This window comes from Oncorhynchus mykiss, chromosome 9 (assembly GCF_057628025.1).
Source record: "Oncorhynchus mykiss isolate SJ-2025 chromosome 9, ASM5762802v1, whole genome shotgun sequence".
Lineage (NCBI taxonomy): Eukaryota > Metazoa > Chordata > Actinopteri > Salmoniformes > Salmonidae > Oncorhynchus > Oncorhynchus mykiss.
In genome coordinates, this window is record NC_143030.1 from 72,658,741 (window position 1) to 72,686,024 (window position 27,284).

The following is a 27,284-nucleotide window of genomic DNA, read 5'->3' on the forward strand; positions in this document are numbered from 1 at the left end:
AGTAGACACAACCCTTATATTAAAGTAGACACAACCCTTATATTAAAGTAGGCACAACCCTTATATTAAAGTAGGCACAACCCTTATATTAAAGTAGACACAACCCTTATATTAATGTAGACACAAGCCTTATATTAATGTAGACACAACCCTTATATTAATGTAGACACAAGCCTTATATTAAAGTAGACACAACCCTTATTTTAAAGTAGACACAACCCTTATATTAAAGTAGGCACAACCCTTATATTAAAGTAGACACAAGCCTTATATTAATGTAGACACAAGCCTTATATTAATGTAGACACAACCCTTATATTAATGTAGACACAACCCTTATATTAATGTAGACACAAGCCTTATATTAAAGTAGACACAACCCTTTCAAATCCATTGTGGCGTACAGAGACAAAATGATACAAATTGTGTCGCTGTCCAAATACTTACGGACTTCACTGTATATGGGGCAGAGGTTACAGTAACTTTTCCGGAAATCCTGGTTGGATTCCCGGTTTTCCTGCTTATTCTTTCCTGTTTCTGGAAAACCAGGGAATTCTGGGAAAGTTATTGGAATTTTGTAACCCTGAATGTGGGGGGGGGGGGGGTCTCATAATACAGATGCTAATGCCAACGTTGCCCTGAGCCCCATAGAAAAACATTACTCATACAATACTCTCCATGGCAGATACTGTGCTCTTCTCTGTCACTTCAGACTATGGAGACTGGGGTGTGGGGAGGCAATGTTGTATTGTAGAGGGTTTGGTGCTGCTGAAGCTGCTTACCAAGCACGCTGCTGTTATTTTGCAGAGTATCGCTCTCTGGTGGGGAGTTGGAGAATGGCATGGAGGTGTAGATTCTGTCATAAGCAGGACATTCTGTACATTGAAACAAGTCAAATAAAGTCACATACACGTGTTTAGCCAATGTTATTGTAGCGAAATGCTTGTGAAATAATTAACAGATTTTATTGACTGCTCAATAAACAGTCATATAATTGAGATGAATTAGTATCTACAGTGCCTTCCGAAAGTATTCAGACCTCTTGACTTTTTCCACTTTGTTACGTTACAGCCTTAAAATGGATTAAAAATAAATACATCCTCAGCAATCTACCCAAAAACAACTTTTTATACATTTTTGCAAATGTATTAAAAATACAAAACAGAAATACCTTATTTACATAAGTGTTCAGACCCTTTGCTATGAGACTGTAAATTGAGTCCATCCTGTTTCCATTGATCATCCTTGAGATGTTTCTACAACTTGGAGTCCACCTGTGGTAAATTCAATTGATTGGACATGCTTTAGAAAGGCACACACCTGTCTATAAAAGGTCCCACAGTTGACAGTGCATGTCAGAGCAACAACCAAGCCACGAGATCAAAATAATTAAATTAATCAAATGTATTTATAAAGCCCTTCTTACATCAGTTTACAAAGTGCTGTACAGAAACCCAGCCTAAAACCCCAAACAACAAGCTATGCAGGTGTAGAAGCACGATGGCTACAAAAACACCCTTTGAAAGGCAGGAACCTAGGAGGAAACCTAGAGAGGAACCAGGCTATGATGGGTGGCCAGTCCTCTTCCGGCTGTGCCGGGTGGAGATCATAACAGAACATGGCCAAGATGTTCAAATGTTCATAGATGACCAGCAGGGTCAAATAATAATAATCACAGTGGTTGTTGAGGGTGCAACAGGTCAGCACCTCAGGAGTAAATGTCAGTTGGCTTTTCATAGCCGATCATTCAGTGTATCTCTACCGCACCTGCTGTCTCTAGAGAGTTGAAAACAGCAGGTCTGGGACAAGGTAGCACGTCTGGTGAACAGGTCAGGGTTCCATAGCCGCAGGCAGAACAGTTGAAACTGGAGCAGCAGCATGGCCAGGTGGACTGGGGACAGCAAGGAGTCATCAGGCCAGGTAGTCCAGTGGCATGGTCCTAAGGCTCAGGTCCTCCGAGAGAGACAAAGAGAATTAGAGAGATCACACTTAAATTCACACAGGACACCGGACACCTAGCCCCCCCGACACATAAATTACTGCAGCATAAACACTGGAGGCTGAGAGAGGAGGGGTCGGGAGACACTGTGGCCCCCTCCGACGATACCATCGGACAGGGCAAACAAGCAGGATATAACCTCACCCACTTGGCCAAAGCACAGCCCTCACACCACTAGAGGGATATCTTCAACCACCTAGTTACTATCCTGAGACAAGGCAGAGTATAGCCCACGAAGATCTCCCCCACAGCACGAATTGTCCATAGAGCTCCGGATTGTGCAGAGGCACAGATCTAGGGAAGGGTATGTAAAAACGTCTGCAGCAATAAAAGGTCCCCAAGAAAACAGTGGCCTCCATCATTCCTAAATGGAAGTAGTTAGGAACTGTCAAGACTCTTCCTAGAGCTGGCCCCCTGTTCAAACTGAACAAATGGGGGAGAAAGAACCTGATGGTCATTCTGACAGAGCTCCAGACTTCCTCTGTGGAGAAGGGAGAACCTTCCAGAAGGACAACCATCTCTGCAGCACTCCACCAATCAGGCCTTTATGGTAGAGTGGCCAGATGGAAGCCACTCCTCAGTAAAAGGCACACGACAGCCCGCTTGGAGTTTGCCAAAAGGCACCTAAAGACTTTCAGATGCTGAGAAACAAGATTCTCTGGTATGATGAAAGCAAGATTGAACTCTTTGGACTGAATGCCAAGTGTCACGTCTGGAGGAAACCTGGCTCCATAGCTATGGTGAAGCATGGTGCTGGCAGCATCACGCTGTGGGGATGTTTTGCAGCGCCAGGGACTGGGAGACTCCTCAGGATCGAGGGAAAGATGAACAGAGCAAAGTACAGAGATCCTTGATGAAAACCTGCTCCAGAGTGCTTCGGACCTCAAACTGGGGCGAAGGTTCACCTTCCAACAGGACAACGACCCTAAGCACATAGCCAAGACAACACAGGAGTGGATGTCTCAATGTCATTGAGTGTCCCAGCCAAAGCCAAGACTTGAACCCAATGGAACATCTCCGGAAAGACCTGAAAATAGATGTGCAGCGACGCTCCCCAGACAACCTGACAGAGCTTGAGAGGATCTGCAGAGAAGAATGGGAGAAACTCCCCACATACAGGTGTGCCAAGCTTGTAGCGTCATACCCAAGAAGACTCAAGACTGTAATCGCTGCCTCAACAAAGTACTGATCAAAGGGTCTTGAATTTCTTTCTAAAAAACAGTTTTTGCTTTGTCATTAAAGGGTATTGGGTGTAGATTCATGAGGGGAAAAAACTATTGAATCAATTTTAGAATAAGGCTGTAACGTAACAAAAATGTGGAAAAAGTCAAGGGGACTGAATAATTTCCAAATGCACGGTCATTCACCAGTTGCTCCTAGGCCGACTGCACAAGCATGCTAATGAAACATAGTCTATAACTTTAGCTGTACAACAGGGTGAAAAAAATCATAAATGTAGTATATTTACAATGTGATTCTATTTATATAGTAATGAATAATACACAATGAATACCAAACAGAACAAAACATTGTTTTATTCAAGTATTAAAATGTAAACCACATTTTTGAATATCAACACTCATAAAATACAAATCAACACAATTAGAAAAGCAAAACTTGAACTTTCGTTTTAACAATCAATTTGCAATGTGCAACTCTTTTCAGTATTTATTAATTCCCCTGTACCCAAACACCCAGTTCACTGCATAGAAATACTGTAGCTTGATTTAAACTACTATGTCTCCCAAAGATATTTCAGTTGGTCCCTAAACGAAAAATGGTATACGTCCCAAATTGAACACCATTTCCTACATAGTGGACTTTTGAGCACACTATTCTCTATATAGTCCACTATATTTGACCACCCCTCTAGTTGACCAGAGCCCTGTAGTACAATCTATAGGAAATAGGATGCCATTTGATACAGCTGAAGTCAGAAGTTTACATACACCTTAGCCAAATACATTTCAACTCAGTTTTTTCACAATTCCTGACATTTAATCCTAGTAAAAATTCCCTGTCTTAGGTCAGTTGGCATCACCACTTCATTTTAAGACTGTGAAATGTCAGAATAATAGTAGAGAGAATGATTTATTTCAGCTTTTATTTCTTTTATCACATTCCCAGTGGGTCAGAAGTTTACATACACTCAATTAGTATTTGGTAGCATTGCCTTTAAATTGTTTAGCTTGGGTCAAACGTTTTGGGTAGCCTTCCACAAGCTTCCCACAATAAGTTGGGTGAATTTTGGCCCATTCCTCCTGACAGGGCTGGTGTAACTGAATCAGGTTTGTATGCCTCCTTTTTCGCACATGCTTTTTCAGTTCTACCCACAAATGTTCTATGGGATCGAGGTCAGGGCGATGTGATGGCCACTCCAATACCTTGACATTGTTGTCCTTAAGCCATTTTCCCATAACTTTGGAAGTATGCTTGGGGTCATTGTCCATTTGGAAGACCCATTTGTGACCAAGCTTTAAGTTCCTAACTGATGTCTTGAGATGTTGCTTCAATATATCCACATAATTCTCCTGCCTCATGATGCCATCTACCCCCACAACATGATGCTGCCACCCCTGTGCTTCACAGTTGGGATGGTGTTCTCCGCCATCCCCCTCTTTCTTCCAAACATAACGATGGTCGTTATGGCCAAACAGTTCCATTTTTGTTTCATCAGACCAGAATACATTTATCCAAAAAGTAGGATCTTTGTCCCCATGTGCAGTTGCAAATTGTAGTCTGGCTTTTTTATGGCGGTTTTGGAGCAGTGGCTTCTTCCTTGCTGAGCAGCTTTTCAGATTGTGTCGTTATAGGACTTGCTTTACTCTGGATATAGATACTTTTGTACCGGTTTCCTCCAGCATCTTCACAAGGTCCTTTGCTTTTGTTCTGGGATTGATTTGCACTTTTCGCACCAAAGTACGTTCATCTCCAGGAGACAGAACGCGTCTACTTCCTGAGCAGTATGACGGCTACGTAGTCCCATGGTGTTTATACTTGCGTACTATTGTTTGTACAGATGAACGTGGTACCTTCAGGCGTTTGGAAATTACTCCCAAGGATGAACCATTTTTTTGCTTTTTTTGAGGTCTTGGCTGACTTCTTTTGATTTTCCCATGATGTCAAGCAAAGAGGCACTGAGTTTGAAGGTAGGCCTTGAAAATACATCCACAGGTACACCGCCAATTGACTCAAATAATGTCAATTAGCCCATCAGAAGCTTCTAAAGCCATGACATTATTTTCTGGAATTTTCCAAGTTGTTTAAAGGCACAGTCAACTTAGTGTAAACTTCTGACCCACTGGAATTGTGATACAGTGAATTATAAGTGAAATAATCTATCTGTAAACAATTTTTGGAAAAATGACTTGTCATGCAAAGTAGAAGTCCTAACCGACTTGCCAAAACTATAGTTCGTTAACAAATTTGTGGAGTGGTTGAAAAAAAAGAGTTTTAATGGACTCCAACCTAGGTTTATGTAAACTTCCAACTTCAACTGTATATAGCAAAGGAAAGGGATATTTAATGAACGTATGGGCCTAGTAAACTCAGCAAAAAAGAAATGCCCCTTTTTCAGGACCGTGTCTTTCAACGATAATTCGTAAAAATACAAATAAATGTCAGATCTTCATTGTAAAGGGTTTAAACACTGTTTCCCATGCTTAACATGCACCTGTGGAATGGTAGTTAAGACACTAAGCTTACAGACAATTAAGGTCACAGTTATGAAAACTTAGGACACTAAAGAGGCCTTTCTACTGACTCTGAAAAACACCAAAAGAAAGATGACCAGGGTCCCTGCTCATGTGCGTGAACGTGCCTTAGGCATGCTGCAAGGAGGCTTGAGAACTGCAGATGTGGCCTCGCAGTGGCAGACCACATGTAACACCTGAACAGGATCGATACATCCGAACATCACACCTGCGGGACAGGTACAGGATGGCAACAACAACTGCCCGAGTTACACCAGAAACGCACAATCCCTCCATCAGTGCTGACTGTCTACAATAGGCTGAGAGAGGCTGGACTGAGGGCTTGTAGGCCTGTTGTAAGGCAGGTCCTCACCAGACATCACAGGGAACAACGTCGCCTATGGGCACAAACCCACCGTCGCTAGACTAGACAGGACTGGCGAAAAGTGCTCTTCATTGACGAGTCGCGGTTTTGTCTCACCAGGGGTGATGGTTGGATTCGCGTTCATCGTCGAAGGAATGAGCATTACACCGAGGCCTGTACTCTGGAGAGGGATTGATTTGGAGGTGGAGGGTCCGTCATGGTCTGGAGTGGTGTGTCACAACATCATCGGACTGAGCTTGTTGTCATTGCAGGCAATCTCAATGCTGTGCGTTACAGGGAATACATCCTCCTCCCTCATGTGGTACCCTTCCTGCAGGCTCATCCTGACATGACCCTCCAGCATGACAATGCCACCAGCCATACTGCTCGTCCTGTGCGTGATTTCTTGCAGGACAGGAATGTCAGGAATGTCAGTGCCATGGCCAGGGAAGAGCCCGGATCTCAATCCCATTGAGCACGCCTGGGACCTGTTGGATCGGAGGGTGAGGGCTAGGGCCATTCCCCACAGAAATGTCCGGGAACTTGCAGGTGCCTTGGTGGAAGAGTGGGGTAACATCTCACAGCAACAACTGGCAAATCTGGTGCAGGTCATGAGGAGATGCACTGCAGTACTTAATGCAGCTAGTGGCCACACCAGATACAAACATGTCCCGGTGTTCAGGGACACGTTATTCAACTTCTGTTAGTCACATGTCTGTGGAACTTGTTCAGTTTATGTCTCAGTGGTTTAATCTTATGTTCATACAAATATTTACACGTGAAGTTTGCTGAAAATAAACGCAGTTGACAGTGAGGACGTTTCTTTTTTTGCTGAGTTTATATTATTTTACATCATCTGACTGCAGACAAATGAATAGGAGAAGGTAACAGACTAGAGTCACTAGACCAGGACTCTCAAACCCTGTTTCTGGAGAGCTACTGTTCTTTAGGTACACGCCAATCATAATCTAGCTACCGTTCTGTACGTTCACTCCAACCCTAATCTAGCACGCCGGATTCCAAAAACAAATGCTAGTTGATGAGCTGAATCAGGTTAGTTTCAACTGGGGTTGGAGTGAAAACCTGCAGGAGGGTAGCACTCCAGGAACATGGTTGGAGTGAAAACCTGCAGGAGGGTAGCACTCCAGGAACATGGTTGGAGTGAAAACCTACAGGAGGGTAGCTCCCCAGGAACATGGTTGGAGTGAAAACCTACAGGAGCGTAGCTCTCCAGGAACATGGTTGGAGTGAAAACCTACAGGAGGGTAGCTCTCCAGGAACATGGTTGGAGTGAAAACCTACAGGAGGGTAGCTCTCCAGGAACATGGTTGGAGTGAAAACCTACAGGAGGGTATCTCTCCGGGAAAAGGGTTGGAGAGCACTGCACCATCTATAGGCATCCTTTTCTCATGCAAAATGACTCACACACAGAGCTTGATAATTTGTGAGTGAGGCTACGTCGTTGGACTGCTTTCATCTGACATATCACAGAAAAACTCATGCAGATATATATACAGTGCCTTGCGAAAGTATTCGGCCCCCTTGAACTTTGCGACCTTTTGCCACATTTCAGGCTTCAAACAAAGATATAAAAATGTTTTTTTTGTGAAGAATCAACAACAAGTGGGACACAATCATGAAGTGGAACGACATTTATTGGATATTTCAAAAATTTTTAACAAATCAAAAACTGAAAAATTGGGCATGCAAAATTATTCAGCCCCTTTACTTTCAGTGCAGCAAACTCTCTCCAGAAGTTCAGTGAGGATCTCTGAATGATCCAATGTTGACCTAAATGACTAATGATGATAAATACAATCCACCTGTGTGTAATCAAGTCTCCGTATAAATGCACCTTCACTGTGATAGTCTCAGAGGTCTGTTAAAAGCGCAGAGAGCATCATGAAGAACAAGGAACACACCAGGCAGGTCCGAGATACTGTTGTGAAGAAGTTTAAAGCCGGATTTGGATACAAAACGATTTCCCAAGCTTTAAACATCCCAAGGAGCACTGTGCAAGCGATAATATTGAATTGGAAGGAGTATCAGACCACTGCAAATCTACCAAGACCTGGCCGTCCCTCTAAACTTTCAGCTCATACAAGGAGAAGACTGATCAGAGATGCAGCCAAGAGGCCCATGATCACTCTGGATGAACTGCAGAGATCTACAGCTGAGGTGGGAGACTCTGTCCATAGGACAACAATCAGTCGTATATTGCACAAATCTGGCCTTTATGGAAGAGTGGCAAGAAGAAAGCCATTTCTTAAAGATATCCATAAAAAGTGTCGGTTAAAGTTTGCCACAAGCCACCTGGGAGACACACCAAACATGTGGAAGAAGGTGCTCTGGTCAGATGAAACCAAAATTGAACTTTTTGGCAACAATGCAAAACGTTATGTTTGGCGTAAAAGCAACACAGCCCATCACCCTGAACACACCATCCCCACTGTCAAACATGGTGGTGGCAGCATCATGGTTTGGGTCTGCTTTTCTTCAGCAGGGACAGGGAAGATGGTTAAAATTGATGGGAAGATGGATGGAGCCAAATACAGGACCATTCTGGAAGAACTCCTGATGGAGTCTGCAAAAGACCTGAGACTGGGACGGAGATTTGTCTTCCAACAAGACAATGATCCAAAACATAAAGCAAAATTTACAATGAAATGGTTCAATAATAAACATATCCAGGTGTTAGAATGGCCAAGTCAAAGTCCAGACCTGAATCCAATCGAGAATCTGTGGAAAGAACTGAAAACTGCTGTTCACAAATGCTCTCCATCCAACCTCACTGAGCTCGAGCTGTTTTGCAAGGAGGAATGGGAAAAAAATTCAGTCTCTCTGTGTGCAAAACTGATAGAGACATACCCCAAGCAACTTACAGCTGTAATCGCAGCAAAAGGTGGCGCTACAAAGTATTAACTTAAGGGGGCTGAATAATTTTGCACGCCCAATTTTTCAGTTTTTGATTTGTTAAAAAAGTTTGAAATATGCAATAAATGTCGTTCCACTTTATGATTGTATCCCACTTGTTGTTGATTCTTCACAAAAAAAATACAGTTTTATATCTTTATGTTTGAAGCCTGAAATGTGGCAAAAGGTCGCAAAGGGGGCCGAATACTTTCGCAAGGCACTGTACTGATGTGTGTGTGTGTGTATATATATATATTTTTTTTTTCTTCTCAAAAACAGTAGAAAGCCAGATAACGCTGCTGAGTCTCACCCTCCAAATAACAATTAAGACAGTCTACTAAAAGAACATGCTTGTCATGAATTAATATCAACATGATCCACTGTCTTCAAACTTGACTAGAATATAGGCACGCTAACCGTTTGATAAATGTATCAAAACAAGGGAACTAAATACCTCACTGGCAATGCCGCTGTAAGGGACTGCAGGATTTTCCTCAACACTTTCATATCACAGGTACATATTTTGTTAATCCTAGATTATTCCTGTAGAAGACAAATGTGAATTACAGCAGATAGATACCTCATTATTTATGAGACAATCGTCAAACAAACGTCTCCTGGACAGATAGGGCTTGCATCCAAAATGGCACACTATTCCCTACACTACTTTGGACCAGAGTCCGATATAGTGCCCTACATTTGACCAGAAGCCTATGGGCACTTTTACTCTGTATAGGGAATAGGGTGCCATTTCAGCCAGGGTCAGAGGTATTAAATATACAGCCCTATTGTGCATTTGATTTGGTTTAAGTGGTTCGACATCACGCCCTCCTTATTTGACATCATCAAGTAAATCTGGTTATTACAAAATGAGGGGTGCTGACTGACTGGCTGGCTGGCTGGAAATCAAACTGAACTCAGAACCTGGTCTCCTATTCATTAAGCTTGTCAGAGTAGGAGTGCTGATCTAGGATCAGGGTCCCTATTCATTCATTATGATTGAAAAGGCCACACTGATCCTACATCAGCCCTACTACTCGGAGACACTTTGTGAATACAGGGCCTGGTCCTGGGAGGGATAACATCTTAGAGTAGAGAAACAACCGAGGGGAGAGAGGAGAGAGAGAGAGCAAGGGACAGTCAGGAATGACAATGAATCTCATACTTAGTAGTCAGTCTATCTGGACATTCCTGGTTCATCCGCTAGAACAGAACGGTGCAGCAGAGAGAGACATCAAATAGAAAACATTCTTCCTATTTAAGTAAAAAGGAGAAGAAATCAAAGGAGAGGAAGATCAAAAGGGAAATGAAGGGCTACAAGAAAATTGACATCAACTTATAGCTACCAGGCTATTAGCTTCACGGCTGCTAACGACTAACGCCTGCCTGGCTTTGCTCAGAGCATTCTTCCATCTACCAGTTCCCTGAAGTGGAAGCAGAGAACCACAGAATTAGAATGATCATTCTAATTCAAACGGATAATTCTTATTCTATGCAGAGAACAACTCCCCCTCCAACAGTGACTGAACTACTGACGGACTCCCTCCCTCCTTGACAAAGTGCCTTCGAGTGCAACTCCTTTCAGAGAAATGTCATTATTTCTTTAGGAGCTTTCTATTGAAACAGACAGTACTATTCTGCCTGCCACCAACTATCTCGAGTACTGTCTTACTACAGTGTAAATAACAGGTTATTATTAACATAATTACATCAAGAAAAATATAATTATTCTAAGAGCGTACTGGACAGAGCACAAATCATGTGTTTTTAACAGGTAAATAAAGAATGTGCGTGGAAATAAACATAAATATAACAGACAAAATAGGACTCTTCTTTGAACTTAGGTTTCAAAATAATATTTAAGTAGTATGTACCTTCACATTATGAATCCCTATATGATAAATACTTGGATGAGTGGAGCCAAAAACAGCTCACACAGAGATTGCACTGCACTCATTTGTATGTTTTCTTCAACACAAAGTGCTGCTGGGTTGAGCCGAACTCGGAAGATAGATAACGAGGATAGGAACATAAGGGTGAATCCTAAATTCCACTTTAGATAAATGTTCACTTCCACTTAAGTAAAATGGTCTCCAATTGACATCAATGCATGATTAGTGAAAATTCGACTGAAGTGGAAGGTAGGAGTCACCCCATCAAGTGGTCTTGTAGGGATATGTGGGCCTCCACTGGGCCGTACTCCTGTGGCTGCTGTGGGGCCCAGTCACATCTCGTATTCCTCCGCTGCTCTGCTGGGTCTAGGTCCAGGAGACTGCAGCCTAGCAACCACCTGCAGCAGCAGGGCAGCCAGAGGTTCCTAAAATGTTCCTAGAATAATCATTCTAGAATCTGTACGGTCAGTCTGCAGCGATGCCTTTCTCTCTGAGTTCCTCGGTCACTCTCACCAGGTAAGTGGGGTCTGGGTATCCAAAGCTGTCAGGAGAAATGAACAGAAAACCCTCAGCAGGTCAGAGAGTTGTTGTAATCACAGGAACAGCTAGAGTTCCTTCTAGGAGCAAATGCACGACAATAATCACAATTTAACCCCCAACCACATGCTGAAAACATGGATAGCTTTCTATTGATATAAACTGAAGAAAATATTTCTGTTACAGCTCATAAGAACAAACTAAAGCCATGTGATTCTATTTGACTTCCATGCAAGCAGTCATCAATAGCTTTTTTCACAAAAATGTAAACATGACTTGTCACATCTCACAAACATACTTAAATCTCCAATAGCCTTCAGTAAAGACATCTGTTTCCATACCAGTGTGGTCCGCCCCATAAGGAGGTCTTGTGGTGGATGTCGTTCCAGGTGATGACATTATGCATTCCTGTGGTCATGGAAGTCCCTATGGTGAAGATGAGGCGCTGTTCGAAGGCCCGGCGGAGCAGGCCCAGGACCCGGTTCCCCTCTGGGCTGTCTGGGAGGTAAGCCACGCGGTCCGTCCCAGGGTACCTCACCCCCGGGTTAGGGTGCTCTGGCTGCAGGATCCAGGCATAATTCAGAGGAATGTTAGAAAAGAACATGAACAATTATATCCACAGAAATAAAGTAAAGTGGTATAGACATTCAATAACATTACTTCAAGCATGGACTGTATTTTATTTAACTAGGCAAGTCAGTTGAGAACAAATCCTTATTTACAATGACGGCCTACACCGGACAACGCTGGGCCAATTGTGCCAGGTTTATGGGACTCCCAATCACAGCTGGTTGTGATACAGCCTGGATACGAACCATTAAAATATCCAAGCTGGGATTTGTAAACATGGCTGTGAACATGGCCACAAATAAAAAATACTAAAGAGAGATGGTTAGCAATGTAAATAATGTGTCAGATGTAGCAAAACCCCGAAAGGTAATGGGCTAGACCAAAAAACCCTGAAAGGTAATGGGCTAGACCAAAAAAACCCTGAAAGGTAATGGGCTAGACCAAAAAAACCCGAAAGGTAATGGGCTAGACCAAAAAAACCCTGAAAGGTAATGGGCTAGACCAAAAAAACCCTGAAAGGTAATGGGCTAGACCAAAAAACCCCGAAAGGTAATGGGCTAGACCAAAAACCCCGAAAGGTAATGGGCTAGACCAAAAACCCCGAAAGGTAATGGGCTAGACCAACACTTCTTACTAGTTCCCATTTCTATACCCTTCCATGCGTCTTTAGTACACACACACACTCACCGCCTGTAAACCAGGTGGGAAGCTGTAGATGATGCAGATACACCCATAACCCTCGTGTCCTGGCAACTCCAGATCTGGGTCCCTCTCCACCATCATACACCCGGTAGCCGGCTGGTTCCCTATGAGCTGGCCGTACACCTGACGACACACAGGACACGCTCTCTTCACCTTGAAGGCCTGGTCTAGACACAACCGGCAGAATGCGTGGCCGCACCTGGGGGAGGGGGGGGGGGGTCAAAGACAAAGAACACTTTTACTTATAATTTTGAAAACATTACATAGCATCAATAGCAGTGAAGGCTGACACATTTCATGGTTTGGAAAAACCTTGAGAATTACTGAACACAAGTTTAAAATGTAGCTATACCTCTCCAGCGTGGTCCTCTCCACCATGTCGCCCATGCAGATGGAACATGAGGTGTAGTCGTCTGCCTCACTGTGGGATTGGTTATGAGAGGAGGCCATCATACTGCAGCTGACCTCCATGTTGTCCTTCTTCCTCTGTCCGGATTCGTTGTGGGACGTGGAGTTGGAGAGGACCACACAGGCCTCTTCCTCCGCTGGCTTCTTATATCTCTGTTGCTGCCTCTGAGAGCGTCTGGGCTGGGGAGGCTGAGGTGGTAGCAGGCTCCCCTCTCCATCCCCCTCCAGGACCCCCACCCCAACGCAGGGCAGCAGGGACCTCTTCCGTTTAGGACCCCCATCCTGTTTGCTCATCTCTTTGCGGGCGCAGCGGCATAAGTCTATGAAGGCCTTGCGGGTCTCGTTGGAGATGGGTCCTTCCTCCATCATCCCGGGTCCTCCCCCAGAACGGGATCCCTCTATGGGGCGTAGCCGCACTGCACAGCAGCCTCCCCGCTCACCTCGGCGGATGATGCCGGCGCTCAAGCCCTGCTTGTCCTGAAAGTCTATGAGCCAGGGCTGGCCGGCGGCAGCCAGGTAGTCCCACACCGCCTGGGACACCAGCACCTCGTCACTACCCTGCCCCCCGCGCACACTCATCTCATCCGATGAAACTGCATAGGGAAATACGAGAGAGACACATATTCAAGAAACACACAACAGAGAGACTAACATGTCAAATAATGCAGTGAACGTAATTGTTAACATTTGCATGATAAACAATGTTAGAGAATCCCCTGGCGAGTGTGCTGTGGGACTAAGTTCCAGCAAGCAGTGTTGCCATGTTCACTGCAAATTGTCCTACTTTGAAAACGATGTCGAGGGTGAAAATGTATTGTTCGCGGGTTCCGGGTTTTTGGGCTAAATTGCACCTCGGGCACCACGGCATTTCTCTTAAAAATAAATAAATACATTTTATATTTGAGGTTCTTCAAACTAACCATCCTTTGCCTTGACAGATTTTTGCACACTAGGCATTCTCTCAACCAGCTTCACCTGGAATACTTTTCCAACAGTGTTGAAGGACTTCCCACATATGCTGAGCACTTTTTTTGCTGCTTTTCCGTCACTCTGCGGTCCAACTCATCCCAAACCATCTCAATTGGGTTGAGGTCGGGTGACTGAAGACCAGGTCATCGGACACAGCACTCTATCACTCTCCTGGAGGTATGTTGGGTAATTGTCCTGATGAAAAACAAAATGACAGTCCCACTAAGCCCAAACCAGATGGGATGGCGTGTCGCTGCAGAATGATGTGATAGTCATGCTGGTTAATTGTACCTTCAATTATCGGTGGGAACCACACATGCAGAGATCATCTGCTCACCTACTCTGCGTCTCACAAAGACAACAGTTGGAATCAAAAATCTCACATTTGGACTCATCAGACCAAAGGACAGATTTCCACCTGTCTAATGTTCATTGCACGTGTTTCTTGGCCCAAGCAAGTCTCTTCTTATTGCAGTCCCTCCAGGATTCTGCGATCACATAATTCAATGCAAAAATCAACCAATCAGTGCATATTATGCAAGAACTCACAATTTTGACCAATCCCTGCACTTTTAGAGCATAAAAGGGTCCAATCAAAAGCAGGTGAGTAATTTTGACCAATTACTGCATGGTTACTGTGGAAAAAGGCCCAATTCAACCACAAGTTTTTTCCCCCTGGCCTGTCAGCGTGCGAAGAAGATGGCTGATTGTTGATGGATGACAGGCAGTACAATGACCAGAAATCAATCTCATTTGCCAACAAAAATAACAGTTAAAGACCAATTTCCAAAGGTTTTACATGGAAGTGGGGGGAAATTGTTTTGCATTCCGTGCAACGTTGTGCTGGAACACAAGAGAAAGTCGACAATCAACAGTCACTTGGAATCAGCAAAGCGTATGGAAATGTCAGAACAGTTCCCACAGCAGCGGCAGATCACCATGACTGACGTGGTAGCAGGGAAGACTGCGGCAAGCACTGAAAGAATCAAGGTCAGTGGCGTTTTACTCAAACTTTTACTCCACTGACCTTGGCTTTAGTAGGGTGGTCGACACTCTGCTCTCCCCAATCTAACCTTGGCTTTAGTAGGGTGGTCGACACTCTGCTCTCCCCAGTCTAACCTTGGCTTTAGTAGGGTGGTCGACACTCTGCTCTCCCCAGTCTAACCTTGGCTTTAGTAGGGTGGTCGACACTCTGCTCTCCCCAGTCTAACCTTGGCTTTAGTAGGGTGGTCGACACTCTGCTCTCCCCAGTCTAACCTTGGCTTTAGTAGGGTGGTCGGCACTCTGCTCTCCCCAGTCTAACCTTGGCTTTAGTAGGGTGGTCGACACTCTGCTCTCCCCACTCTGACCTTGGCTTTAGTAGGGTGGTCGACACTGCTCTCCCCAGTCTAACCTTGGCTTTAGTAGTGTGGTCGGCACTCTGCTTTCCCCAGTCTGTCTACGGAGAGCACGGCTCAAAGCACTGAGTGCAATTTGTCAGCTTTTCCATTTAAAACTCTGTAAAAATTCATACAGATCACGAAAACACAATCTTTCTGTTTTTTTTATTTTTTAGAAATGGTAATATTGTTTAAAAATTACCTGGTAGCCATCCCTGGATACCACCACCTACAGGAAAAGTACTTGGGAGATGTCTACCTGAAGGTGAAAGAAGGACTCAAGCAACATTTTGCAGGGAAGCCAGTGACAGTCATCATTGATGAAACTCCAGATGTTAAACATCCTCATCGCACCACTTAAAAAGGATACCTCGGGATAATTTTTGCCTACCTCGCAGAGACAGTGTTTCTGGATCAGTGCAACCATTCAACAGTTTCCATGGTGGTGGGGAAATGTCTACAAGACTACAATATCTCCAACGAGGACGTCATTGTCTTTGACACAGACAATGCTGCGTGCATGAAGAAAGCCTACAGAGCTGCACTGCAGTCATTGTTCCCCTACTCTCTGCACATAACACGCTTGGCTCACAACATTCATCTGATAGGGAGTGCCTTCTGCAAACCTTTTGATCAGCTGAACACATTCATGCTAAGTGTTTCACATATCTTTTACCAGTCAGGGGCAAAACAAGTTCTCAGCAGTGCAGTTTGGCCTCTACAGTGGGTTCATAGAGATGGAAATGCAGGTATAATTTAAAATCTACATACCTTCTACATTTAAATCATTGTCATTATGCAGAGAAAGGTGACCTACATTTTTTGTAAGCCGCGATGTCATTTCACATTGAGTAGTAATATTTCCTATGTTCCTCGTTTTTATTCCTTGTCATTCACAGGTGTGTGGCCGAGGTGCCCCAACAGTGTGTAGAAAAAACGCCATGAGATGCTACAAAACCAAGAGCTGGTTCAGTCGCTGCAGATTCAACTGAACATCATGACCGACAAGTATAAAGTCATCCTGCAGCTTCTCAACACTTTCAGAGCAGACATCCCGTGAAAACAAAGATCTTTCACTATTTAGAGGACTTGCAGATGAACATTGTGGCCAACAAATAACTACTTGTTCACACTACTTTGATGCAGTTGACGACTTGCCCTTTGCTGTTGAGGCATACAGCAATGCAGAGGACAAAATGACGAAGTACATGTCAGATGGTCAGCCTGCCATGGAGTTCCCCCAAGAAGTTAGGGTGTTTGATCCACGTCATATTGTGTTTATGGATGACAGTGCCCAGCTACAAGGTTATTCCAGGCTTCAGTAAGGTACCGAGAGATGAACTGGGTGCCTACTTGACCAATGTAGGACCAGCAGCACTGAGAGCCACAGTGAGTGGGGTGGTGGATTTGGATATCTTCTGGGATGCACTTCAAGAGAGACTTCCTGTCCTGAGCACCCTGGCCAAACGCTACAAGGATGCAGTCTCAAACTCAGCTGATGCTGAGCGAAGCAACAGTATCTACAAGCTTGAGTTATCCAGCTGTAGGCAATCAACCTCTTAACAACAACCTACGAGCATTGGGTCTTCATGTACCACAACTAACGACTCCGCAGTGGAGCAATTGATATGGAGGAGGATAGGGAGGATGAAATTAATGATTACATTGAGATATAGGCCTAGATGAGCTTGGCCCTTGGTCATCCCTCACCTCTCGTTATGTTCAGAAAAAGAAACAGCCCAAAAGATCACTTTGTCTCTAATTATTTTCACGGAAGATGAAATTGAGATACGTCTTAATTTCAGATTGGACCCTAGGTGTTTCTTTTATCCTAGTTTATGATTTTTTTTAGTACCTCCAGATTATGGGGGCATTCCCCCATAAGACATATTAAATCTCAAGTTCATGTCAAATTCAAGTTTTATGTTGGAACTCTAAGCTACTCTAAGCTCCTTCAGAAAAATAGCTTTTTTTCAGTATTTTGGGGCGCAGAAATCACAAAACAATGTCGTGAAATCCTGGAGGGACTGTTAGTGTCCTTTAGTAGTGGTTTCTTTGCAATAATTCATTATGTGGGAACTCCTTCAACACTGGAAAGGCACTCCAGGTGAAGCTGGTTGAGAGAATGCCAATAGGGTGCAAAGCTGACATCAAGGGTGGCTACTTTGAAGAATCTAAAATATATTTTGATTTGTTTCACACTTTTTTGGTTACTACATGATTCCATGTGTTATTTCATAGTTTTGATGTCTTCACTATTATTCTACAAATGTTTTTTTGAAAATAGTAAAAATAAAGGAAAAACCTTGAATGAGTAGGTGTGTCCAAACTTTTGACTGGTACTGTATGTATGTGGATATATATTTATTTCACTGTGACCTGCTGCTGACTACAAGGCAGTGAGCAGACTGAGTGAGTGGTGGAGAGCCAAAAGGATGCGTTGAGAGGGTGCTGCAGCAGGGGCAGCTGAGTCAGAGAGGGCAGCTGAGTCAGAGAGGGCAGCTGAGTCAGAGAGGGCAGCTGAGTCAGAGAGGGCAGCTGAGTCAGAGAGAGCAGCTGAGTCAGAGAGGGCAGCTGAGTCAGAGAGGGCAGCTGAGTCAGAGAGGGCAGCTGAGTCAGAGAGGGCAGCTGAGTCAGAGAGGGCAGCTGAGTCAGAGAGGGCAGCTGAGTCAGAGAGGGCAGCTGAGTCAGAGAGGGCAGCTGAGTCAGAGAGAGCAGCTGAGTCAGAGAGAGCAGCTGAGTCAGAGAGAGCAGCTGAGTCAGAGAGGGCAGCTGAGTCAGAGAGAGCAGCTGAGTCAGAGAGAGCAGCTGAGTCAGAGAGAGCAGCTGAGTCAGAGAGGGCAGCTGAGTCAGAGAGGGCAGCTGAGTCAGAGAGAGCAGCTGAGTCAGAGAGGGCAGCTGAGTCAGAGAGGGCAGCTGAGTCAGAGAGGGCAGCTGAGTCAGAGAGGGCAGCTGAGTCAGAGAGAGCAGCTGAGTCAGAGAGGGCAGCTGAGTCAGAGAGAGCAGCATGCACACACATAATGACAACTTTTGGTTATTATGGAGACACTCTTTTTCCATAAAACATATTAACGCAACATACCTGATATGATGGTGACTAAGAACTGGAAAAGGACTTCAGGCGCACTAGAGCTCTATATATTAATTCGCTCAGAGGTGGTTTAATGTAAACTGCATTCTAATGTTGACTTTTCTTATGGATAACCGCATCAAGCGTAGGGTTTTACTCATGCTCAGTTCTAGGGTCTGGAGTGCTGCGAGGTGGAAATTTGAAATGGAAGTTATGGAACTCCCTCGTGTGCTTGTGTTATGGGGGGTAAAGGTCCACAATGAAACATTACATTAAAATGTGGAGAATGATGGGCTACATCTGCATCTGTTGGCCATCAAGTAGACTATTCATTTCTACATGTCATTGCAGGTTACTGTTGCCTACCATTTGATACAATAAATATGTTGAAATTACTATCACTGGAGTCATTGCAAATCAATTTGTGCCACTTGTGTAGCTGGCAAACAGATTTAATAAATAGCCTGTAACTCAGTTTGTTGTTGTAGCCTTGTGTTACTATGCATTTATTAATGGATATATTTTGTTAATTGGTCACAGCAAATGTATCATTCTTCACATTGTGGATTTTTCCCTGAAATTAGATGTTGGCCTATCAGGGGCTATAGGCCACCTGCATCTAGCTCAGTAAACCATGGCAAAGTTGAATTGGAATTATTAACCCAGATTTTAGTCAGAAGCCTGTGTCTATTGAAATAAGTCAATCTCACAAACATGCCATTTATAATGGTTTCTGGTCACAAAATCTGGCACAATATCCAGAAAATAAACTAACATTCGCTTTTTGAAGTACTTCTTGCACAGAGATTGAGATCCTCTGTCCAAGTTGCATCACTCGAACTCGCTTGCGGGATTTATCTATAGTTATGCACATGCGCAAACAGGATTTATTTACAATTATAAACTGGGTGGTTTGAGCCCTGAAAGCTGATTGGTTGAAAGCCATGGTATATCAGATGTGTACCACGGAAAAGACAAAACGGTACTAATTATGTTGGATGACAGTTTATAATAGCAATAAGGCACCTCAGGGGTTTGTGATATATGGCCAATATACCACAGCTGAGGGCCATGTTCCTTAGACGTGGTATATTGGTCCTACTGTATACCACACCTCCTGTGACGTTATGGCTTAATCATAGCAGTCAAAACGAGTTAAATCGACATCCATTGATGGAATGTTTTTATTTAAACTAGGCAAGTCAGTTAAGAACAAATTCTTATTTACAATGACGGCCTACCCTGGACAAACCCGGACGACTTTGGGCCAATGGGACTCCCAATCACGGCCGGTTGGGATACAGCCTGGAATCGAACCATGGTCTGTAGTGACACCTCTAGCACTGAGATGCAGTGCCTTAGATTGCTGCGCCACTCAGGAGAGTTTAATAAGGGTGATTTATCTTCACACTTGCAACATTTTTAAACTCGCAATAATTATTATTTATGGAAAACCTAATTTTGCTTCTTTGCCTACGTCATTAAAAATTACGTTGATATTCCTTCTTAATTCACTCGATAACATTATGGAAAAAAAGGTTTACTGGATAAATGTGGGTTTTCAGAAGTCATCGGGCTAGGAATTTTAGCTAGACCTGACAACCCTGCCAGCATGTTGTTTTCACTGAGTGTACAAAACATTAGGAACATGCTCTTTCCATGACAGACTGACCAGGTTAAAACGATTGAGGTCACCTGTTAAATCCATTTCAATCAGTGTAGATGAAGGGGAGGAGACATGTTCTAGAAAGATTGTTAAGCCTTTAGACAATTGAGACATGGATTGTGTATGTGTGTTATTCAGAGGGTGAATGGGCAGCTCGGCTTTTCACGGTCAACAGTTCGTATCAAAAATGGTCCAGCACCTGTGGAACGCTTTCGAGACCTTGTAGAGTCCTTGCTCGGACAAATTGAGGCTGTTCTGAGGGCAAAAGTTGTTCCTAATGGAAGATGCTCATAGCTAACCCTGTACTGCTCAGACAGGACCGCTGCACGCTCCTGCAAGGGCATACATACATGGCTCTGAGCCTGACAGTGCATGGAATGTGTGTACACAAAGTTGTAGTTGTTGTTTAACTTGGCTTTGTTTTGTCTGGTGAAACAAAAATACAACTGTTTGGCCATAATGAACATCGTCATGTTTGGAGGGAAAACGGGGAGGCTTGCAAGCCGAAGAACACCATCCCGACCGTGAAGTACAGGGGTGGCAGCGTCATGTTGTGGGGGTGCTTTAATGCAGGAGGGACTGGTGCACTTCACAAAATAGATGGCTTCATGAGGGAGGAAAATTATGTGGATATGTTGAAGCAACATCTCAAGACATCAGTCAGGAAGTTAAAGCTTGGTGGCAAATGGGTCTTCCAAATGGACAATGGACCCAAGCATACTTCCAAAGTTGTGGCAAAATGGCTTAAGGACAACAATGTCAAGGTATTGGAGTGGCCATCACAAAGCCCTGACCTCAACCCCATATAAAATTTGTTGGCAGAACTGAAAAAGCTTGTGCGAGCAAGGAGGCCTACAATCCTGACTCGGGTACACCAGCTCGGTCAGGAGGAATGGGCCAGAATTCACCCAACTTATTGTGGGAAGCTTGTGGAAGGCTACCCAAAAGTTTGACCCAAGTGAAACAATTTAAAGGCAATGCTACCAAATACTAATTGAGTGCATGTAAACTTCTAACCCACTGGGAATGTGATGAAAGAAATAAAAGCTGAAATAATTCACTCTACTATTATTCAGACATTTCACATTCTTAAAATAAAATGGTGATCCTAACTGACCTGACAGGGAATTTTTACTAGGATTAAATGTCAGGAATTGTGAAAAACTGAGTTTAACTGTATTTGGCTAAGTTGTATGTAAACTTCCGACTTCAACTGTATGCATAGTAGATACAGTCCTTGTTATGAAGTATTTCTGTGTAACAGCTTACGGTTTATTGCTGCAGTGTATTATCACATACAGTCTTTCATATTGTGCTATTGGAGTTCTAGGCCATGACATGATTCAAGCTCATTCATGTCTTTTCACTATTCTGCTCCGTCCATTGTAACCTGTATGTGAATATTCCTAATTCCTTTCAGAACCATCCCCATGTAAATCTTCTCCTATGTGTGAACACATATTCCCTGGGAGTCAACTCTCGGGCTGCTTTATTCTCCTCTAACTGGGCGCGGTGTCGGTGAGTCACAACCCAGTAAAATACGTAGAGCCGGGTTGCTCTCTTTCAAACAGTCTCATCTTCTCATTTCATCCAATCCCAATGTAATCTGTGACCTGTACTAGTGTGTTGGAAAAGTGCACAGGAGACACGCAGAGGACAGAGACACAGTTTCATACATCCCCCTCATAATCAACAGTGGCTTGTGTTCAAGGCAAGCCACTCATAAATAGAAAACATGTCAAGTGAAATAGCCAACATCAGAAACATCATTAAATGGGATCAGTGAGTTTGGCGACTCATATTCTAAATGACTCCAACTTCAGTTCATTAAACTTTAAAATGGAAATGATATAATTGACTCCCCCCCCCCTACTCTTTACCCAAATCTCAGCCATAACAGTGCACCAATGCAATGCAGTGTGAGTTTACTACCTTACCACAACAATCGTGACATGATGAGAAAGTAACGAGATATGAGAACCCCACTCATAGCCTATATGCAGCTTCCAATCAGTGCGCGTATATGGACTGTTAGAGCAAGAATAAAACATGCAGCCAAGTCAAAATGTTGAATTGTCCTCGGAACTGTTACGTGATGTAATCACTTATTTCTGCTGGTACACTTCTGCTATTTCGGCCTATGCTGCGTGGAGAAGGGTGGATTTGCAGCACGCAATTTGGGGAGTTCCCTACATGTGGGAATTCCTGCATCTGTAGGAAAACCCTCTAAACTTCTATTGGTCCATTTTTAAGCTAGGAAAGAAAGGAGGTGGGGCGCTCCATTACAGTAGGTACCATAAAGTTGAATCACAACCGCCGAAAAACCCCACAGAAGAAGGGCCGAGGACGACAACGGTAGACGGTGTCCTTCACCCCCGCTTGGCGGTCACTAACTAGCAAGCATGTTAGCTCACTGTGTAGCCACACCTCTTGCCTCGTGTGTACCGGTCGGAGTGGCTAGCAGGAGGCGGGGGTCTGTCCGGCACGGTTTTCCCGCAGTTCTGTTAATGAAGGTGAGTGCAGGTGTTCGGCAGGCGGGTGCGAAGGTCACTGTCTACCAGTGTCGCCCCGCCTCCCGTTGGCTAGTAAGAGGTCCGGTACATAGCAGCCTGAAGGTGGGTTGCGAAAAACTCAGATAATACCACAGACAGAAGGAGAAATCCAAACACTTCACAGGGGGCAATAAAGCTGAAGCATCAGTTTAGAATGTGCTCACTACCAATACAGGGCACTAAGTTATAAAGACTTGTCGCTTAAGTTTTAACATTTTTTTAAATGGCATTGTTAGGAGTGCAAGGTCGAATTGAGTTTGGGAACATATGCACTTCAAAGGAGGCGTTCCCTAACGGAAATATGCAAATACATACTACAATGCGCCAATAGGATCTCGCTAACTCCTGTTTAGCCTTGCCCACCTCCTTGCTTGATCTGCCCACTATGCTTCATTGCTCCCACTATAAAAACGACACACATTGACTATCTTGGGTTAGTTATAAATATATTTGACAATACTTTTATTTCCCTTTTGACACACTATTGTTTGTATGAGAAAATGAGAGCCAGCGCCAAATGATTCGCCAAAGCAAGGTTCATGCACTGCTAGACAACAGATCTGTTAAAATACCGCTAATCGCAAACCGTTACAAAGTAACAACTGTGTAGCTAACATGTTTGTTTCCATATGGAGCGCGTGTGTTTAGCGTCAGTGGTCGCAGCACACCTCAAAGCTACAACAGGCTGGCAAACAGTAGTTATCGCGACACTGCTGAAAGGAACGTATCCGCTCTTCTGAAATGCAGACTGAGTAAACAAAGGAAACTGCGCCTACCTCAATCCTATCCTCTGTCCAACACGTCTAGCTGTTAGCAATATTTTACCTCTGACAGTCGTATGAAACAAGTGTAAATAAATATGATTTATTAGATGGTTACCTTGCGATCCCATATATTCCCTTCAATCGAGAAAATATCCCCCTGTTGAACACAGAGAAAAACTGAAGTAGTAAACATTGACACACGTCAGATTACATTCGCTTACTTTAGAAATCAGCAGCGAGGAACCAAACGATTCTGTTCAAATTCCTAAGTGGCACGTCCTTAATCATTTTACTAAAGAGAATGCGGCGTGGGGTAAATTGTCTCACCTTTTGCCGTAGCTGTCAGATGAGTTTTAGAGATTATGGAACTAGCTACACCATCTTCCATTGGACGAGGCCTGAAAATCGTGTACTGCGGTGGATATGTTGATACGTATTTTGTAGTCAAGACATACTTGATATCCACTCTAAGCTATCCGTAACGTTAGCTAACAATTCATCCGAGTCCCCTTCTCGCTCGCTACTGGAGTTTGTCTTCCTATTTCCACGTCCTTGAGACAGACTACTACAACATCAACCCCCAATTACACACTAGGCTACGATTCCACGTTAGTTATTTCATTCGGCTTGTGACAGCTGCGTACTCAAGACAAATACTTACAGAAATTGTTTGCACTTTCAACCATGTCTTATTAGCCTTTAAAGTCCATGGCCGTGTTTGAGAGCATCATGTCCATGATGCATTGTGGGTAAATGGTGAACGATTGACTGATCTACAAATAATAATGAGTAGTTTTTAATGAAGCAAGGTTATTTGTAGACCAGTCAGTCGGTAGTCTTCTGCAATGTCGGTCCAGCTCAATGTCTGACAGTTTAATGACGAGACAATCATAAGCAGGAAGTTCGTCATAAAACCCCCTGTGACGGGTAAAAAACATTTAGGCAAGGATGTGATCGGACTGAATCATTTTCTTGTACAATTCAGGGAAATCCACAGAGACACTTCTAAGCACGCATAATGTATCTGTAGCACATGTATTACCTGAGTGAAACGCCCTATTTAACAATGTAGGATTGGGCAAGTCCATGGAGTGGAATTCTCTCTCTGTCTCTCTCTCACACACACACACACACACACACACCATGCCATTAGGTTCCAGACCCCAAGGTAGAGGTTGTGGCATGAACCAACTACTATTTCTATAGGCCTTCAGAAAGGTCTTCCTCGCAATTCAATATTGTAAGTCCCTCAAGCAACTCTGGGGCACAGGCACCTATCCCACTCTAGCCTCAACCAGGCTTTCACCTCAACTTCGGGATGAAACAACGTGAGCGAGGCCTGAAAGCCGAGGCTGATCCCACTAACAATAATGTAGAATATGAAGGAGGGCAGCTAGTCCCGAAGTGGCGATGCTTTACATTGTGTAAAGTATAGCCATTCACATATACACAGAAAAAAAATAACACAATGTCCCTTGTCTGTCATGAATGTTGAATAAAATTATATTTGAACTTACTCTGCAGATTGTCCGTGGGGTTGGTCCTTCACCTGGTCAAAATTTGAGACAAAATATATACAGGAAAGTATTATTAAACCAACTTCAAAACCAGTGATGTAATATACTTCAGTAAAAAATCATTTAAAGTACTTCTTAAGTCGTTTTTGGGGTTTTCTGTATTTTACTATTTATATTTTCAACAACTTTTCCTTTTACTCCACAACATTCTTAAAGAAAATAATGTGCTTTTTACTCCATACATTTTCCTTGACACCCAAAAGTACTCTTTACATTTTGAAAGCTTAGCAGGACAGGAAAATGGTCCAATTCACACATTTATCAAGAGAACATCCCTGGTCATCCCCACTGCCTCTGATCTGGAAGGCTCACTAAACACAAATACTTCATTTGTAAATTATGTCTGAGTGTTGGAGTGTGCCCTTGGCTATCTGTAAATTAAAAAAACAAGTCAATTGTGTGTAAATTTGGTTTGCCTAATATAATTTAAAATGATTTATACTTTTACTTTTGATACTTAAGTATATTTCAAACCAAAAACCTTTAGACTTTTACTCAAGTAGTATTTTACTGGGGGACTTTCAATTTTACTTGAGTCATATTCTATTAAGGTATCTTTACTTTTTCTCATGTATAACAATTGGGTACTTTTTCCACCACTGTTCAAATCGCGGGTCTTTGTGTGTGTGGCAATCAAGATGTGTTTGCTCATTTTTTTTTATTTTTATTTCACTTTTATTTAACCAGGTAGGCTAGTTGAGAACAAGTTCTCATTTGCAACTGTGACCTGGCCAAGATAATGAAAGCAGTTCGACACATACAACAACACAGAGTTACACACGGAATAAACAAACATACAGTCAATAATACAGTAGAAAAAAACGTATATATGCAGTATGTGCAAATGAGGTAGGATAAGGGAGGTAAGGCAATAAATAGGCCAATAGTGGCGAAGTAAATACAATATAGCAATTAAACACTGGAATGGTAGATGTGCAGAAGATGAATGTGCAAGTACAAATACTGGGGTGCAAAGGGGCAAGATAAATAAATACATACAGTATGGGGATGAGGTAGTTAGATGGGCTATTTACAGATGGGCTATGTACAGGTGCAGTGATCTGTGAGCTGCTCTGACAGCTAGTGCTTAAAGCTAGTGAGGGAGATATGAGTCTCCAGCTTCAGTAATTTTTACAGTTTGTTCCAGTCATTGGCAGCAAAGAACAGGAAAGAAAGGCGGCCAAAGGAAGAATTGGCTTTGGGGGTGACTAGTCAAATCAAATCAAATCTATTTATATAGCCCTTCTTACATCAGCTGATATCTCAAAGTACTGTACAGAAACACAGCCTAAAACCCCAAACAGCAAGCAATGCAGGTGTAGAAGCACGGTGGCTAGGAAAACTCCCTAGAAAGGCCAAAACCTAGGAAGAAACCCAGAGAGGAACCAGGCTATGAGGGGTGGCCAGTCCTCTTCTGGCTGTGCAGGGAGGAGATCATAACAGAACATGGCCAAGATGTTCAAATGTTCATAAATGACCAGCATGGTCAAATAATAATAATCACAGTAGTTGTCGAGGTTGCAGCAATCAGCACCTCAGGAGTAAATGTCAGTTGGCTTTTCATAGCCGATCATTAAGAGTATCTCTACCGCCAGTGCTGTCTCTAGAGAGTTGAAAACAGCAGGTCTGGGCAGGTAGCACATCCGGTGAACAGGTCAGGGTTCCATAGCCGCAGGCAGAACAGTTGAAACTGGAGCAGCAGTACGGCCAGGTGGACTGGGGACAGCAAGGAGTCATCATGCCAGGTAGTCCTGAGGCATTGTCCTAGGGCTCAGGTCCTCCGAGAGAAAGAAAGAAAGAGAGAATTATAGAGCATACTTAAATTCACACAGGACACAGGATAAGACAGGAGAAGTACTCCAGATATAACAAACTGACCCTTGCCCCTCGACACATAAACTACTGCAGCATAGTGAGATATACAGTGAGGGGGGGAAAGTATTTGATCCCCTGCTGATTTTGTACATTTGCCCACTTACAAAGAAATGATCAGACGATTATTTTAATGGTAGGTTTATTTGAACAGTGAGAGACAGAATAACAACAACAAAAAATCCAGAAAAACGAATGTCAAAAATGTTATAAATTGATTTGCATTTTAATTAGAGAAATAAGTATTTGACCCCTCTGCAAAACATGACTTAGTACTTGGTGGCAAAACCCTTTTTGGCAAACACAGAGTTCAGACGTTTCTTGTAGTTGGCCACCAGGTTGGCACACATCTCAGGAG

The 27,284-nt window shown here is 43.4% G+C and overlaps 1 protein-coding gene across 3 annotated transcripts; it reads right to left on the minus strand.

The window, feature by feature from the left end:
- Positions 1-3,516: 3,516 nt before the first annotated feature.
- LOC110532728 (E3 ubiquitin-protein ligase DTX3) lies at positions 3,517-24,363 on the minus strand. Of its 3 annotated transcripts, none has more exons than XM_036988790.2 (6): positions 24,139-24,363; positions 23,593-23,634; positions 13,022-13,670; positions 12,655-12,868; positions 11,739-11,956; positions 3,517-11,401 (listed from the first exon to the last, which is right to left on the minus strand). In XM_036988790.2, exons 2-6 carry the CDS (start codon positions 23,603-23,605, stop codon positions 11,326-11,328), a joined length of 1,170 nt encoding a protein of 389 aa, XP_036844685.1. In that variant the 5' UTR covers positions 23,606-23,634; positions 24,139-24,363; the 3' UTR covers positions 3,517-11,325. The 3 variants fall into 3 exon arrangements, with proteins under 3 accessions (XP_036844685.1, XP_036844684.1, XP_036844683.1); XM_036988789.2 differs by having other exon boundaries at positions 23,805-24,347; XM_036988788.2 differs by lacking the exon at positions 23,593-23,634 and having other exon boundaries at positions 24,139-24,358.
- Positions 24,364-27,284: the final 2,921 nt, after the last annotated feature.

What these genes read in the sequence shown, in the direction of transcription:
- LOC110532728 (XM_036988788.2), bottom strand. Translation starts at nt 24,163, where the DNA reads ATGGTTGAAAGTGCAAACAATTTCT. An exon ending in TGAAAGTGCAAACAATTTCT is followed by an intron (nt 13,671 to 24,138) that starts GTAAGTATTTGT and finishes TTCCCTATGCAG; the next exon opens with TTTCATCGGATGAGATGAGT. An exon ending in TTATGGGGCGGACCACACTG is followed by an intron (nt 11,402 to 11,738) that starts GTATGGAAACAG and finishes TTCTCCTGACAG; the next exon opens with CTTTGGATACCCAGACCCCA.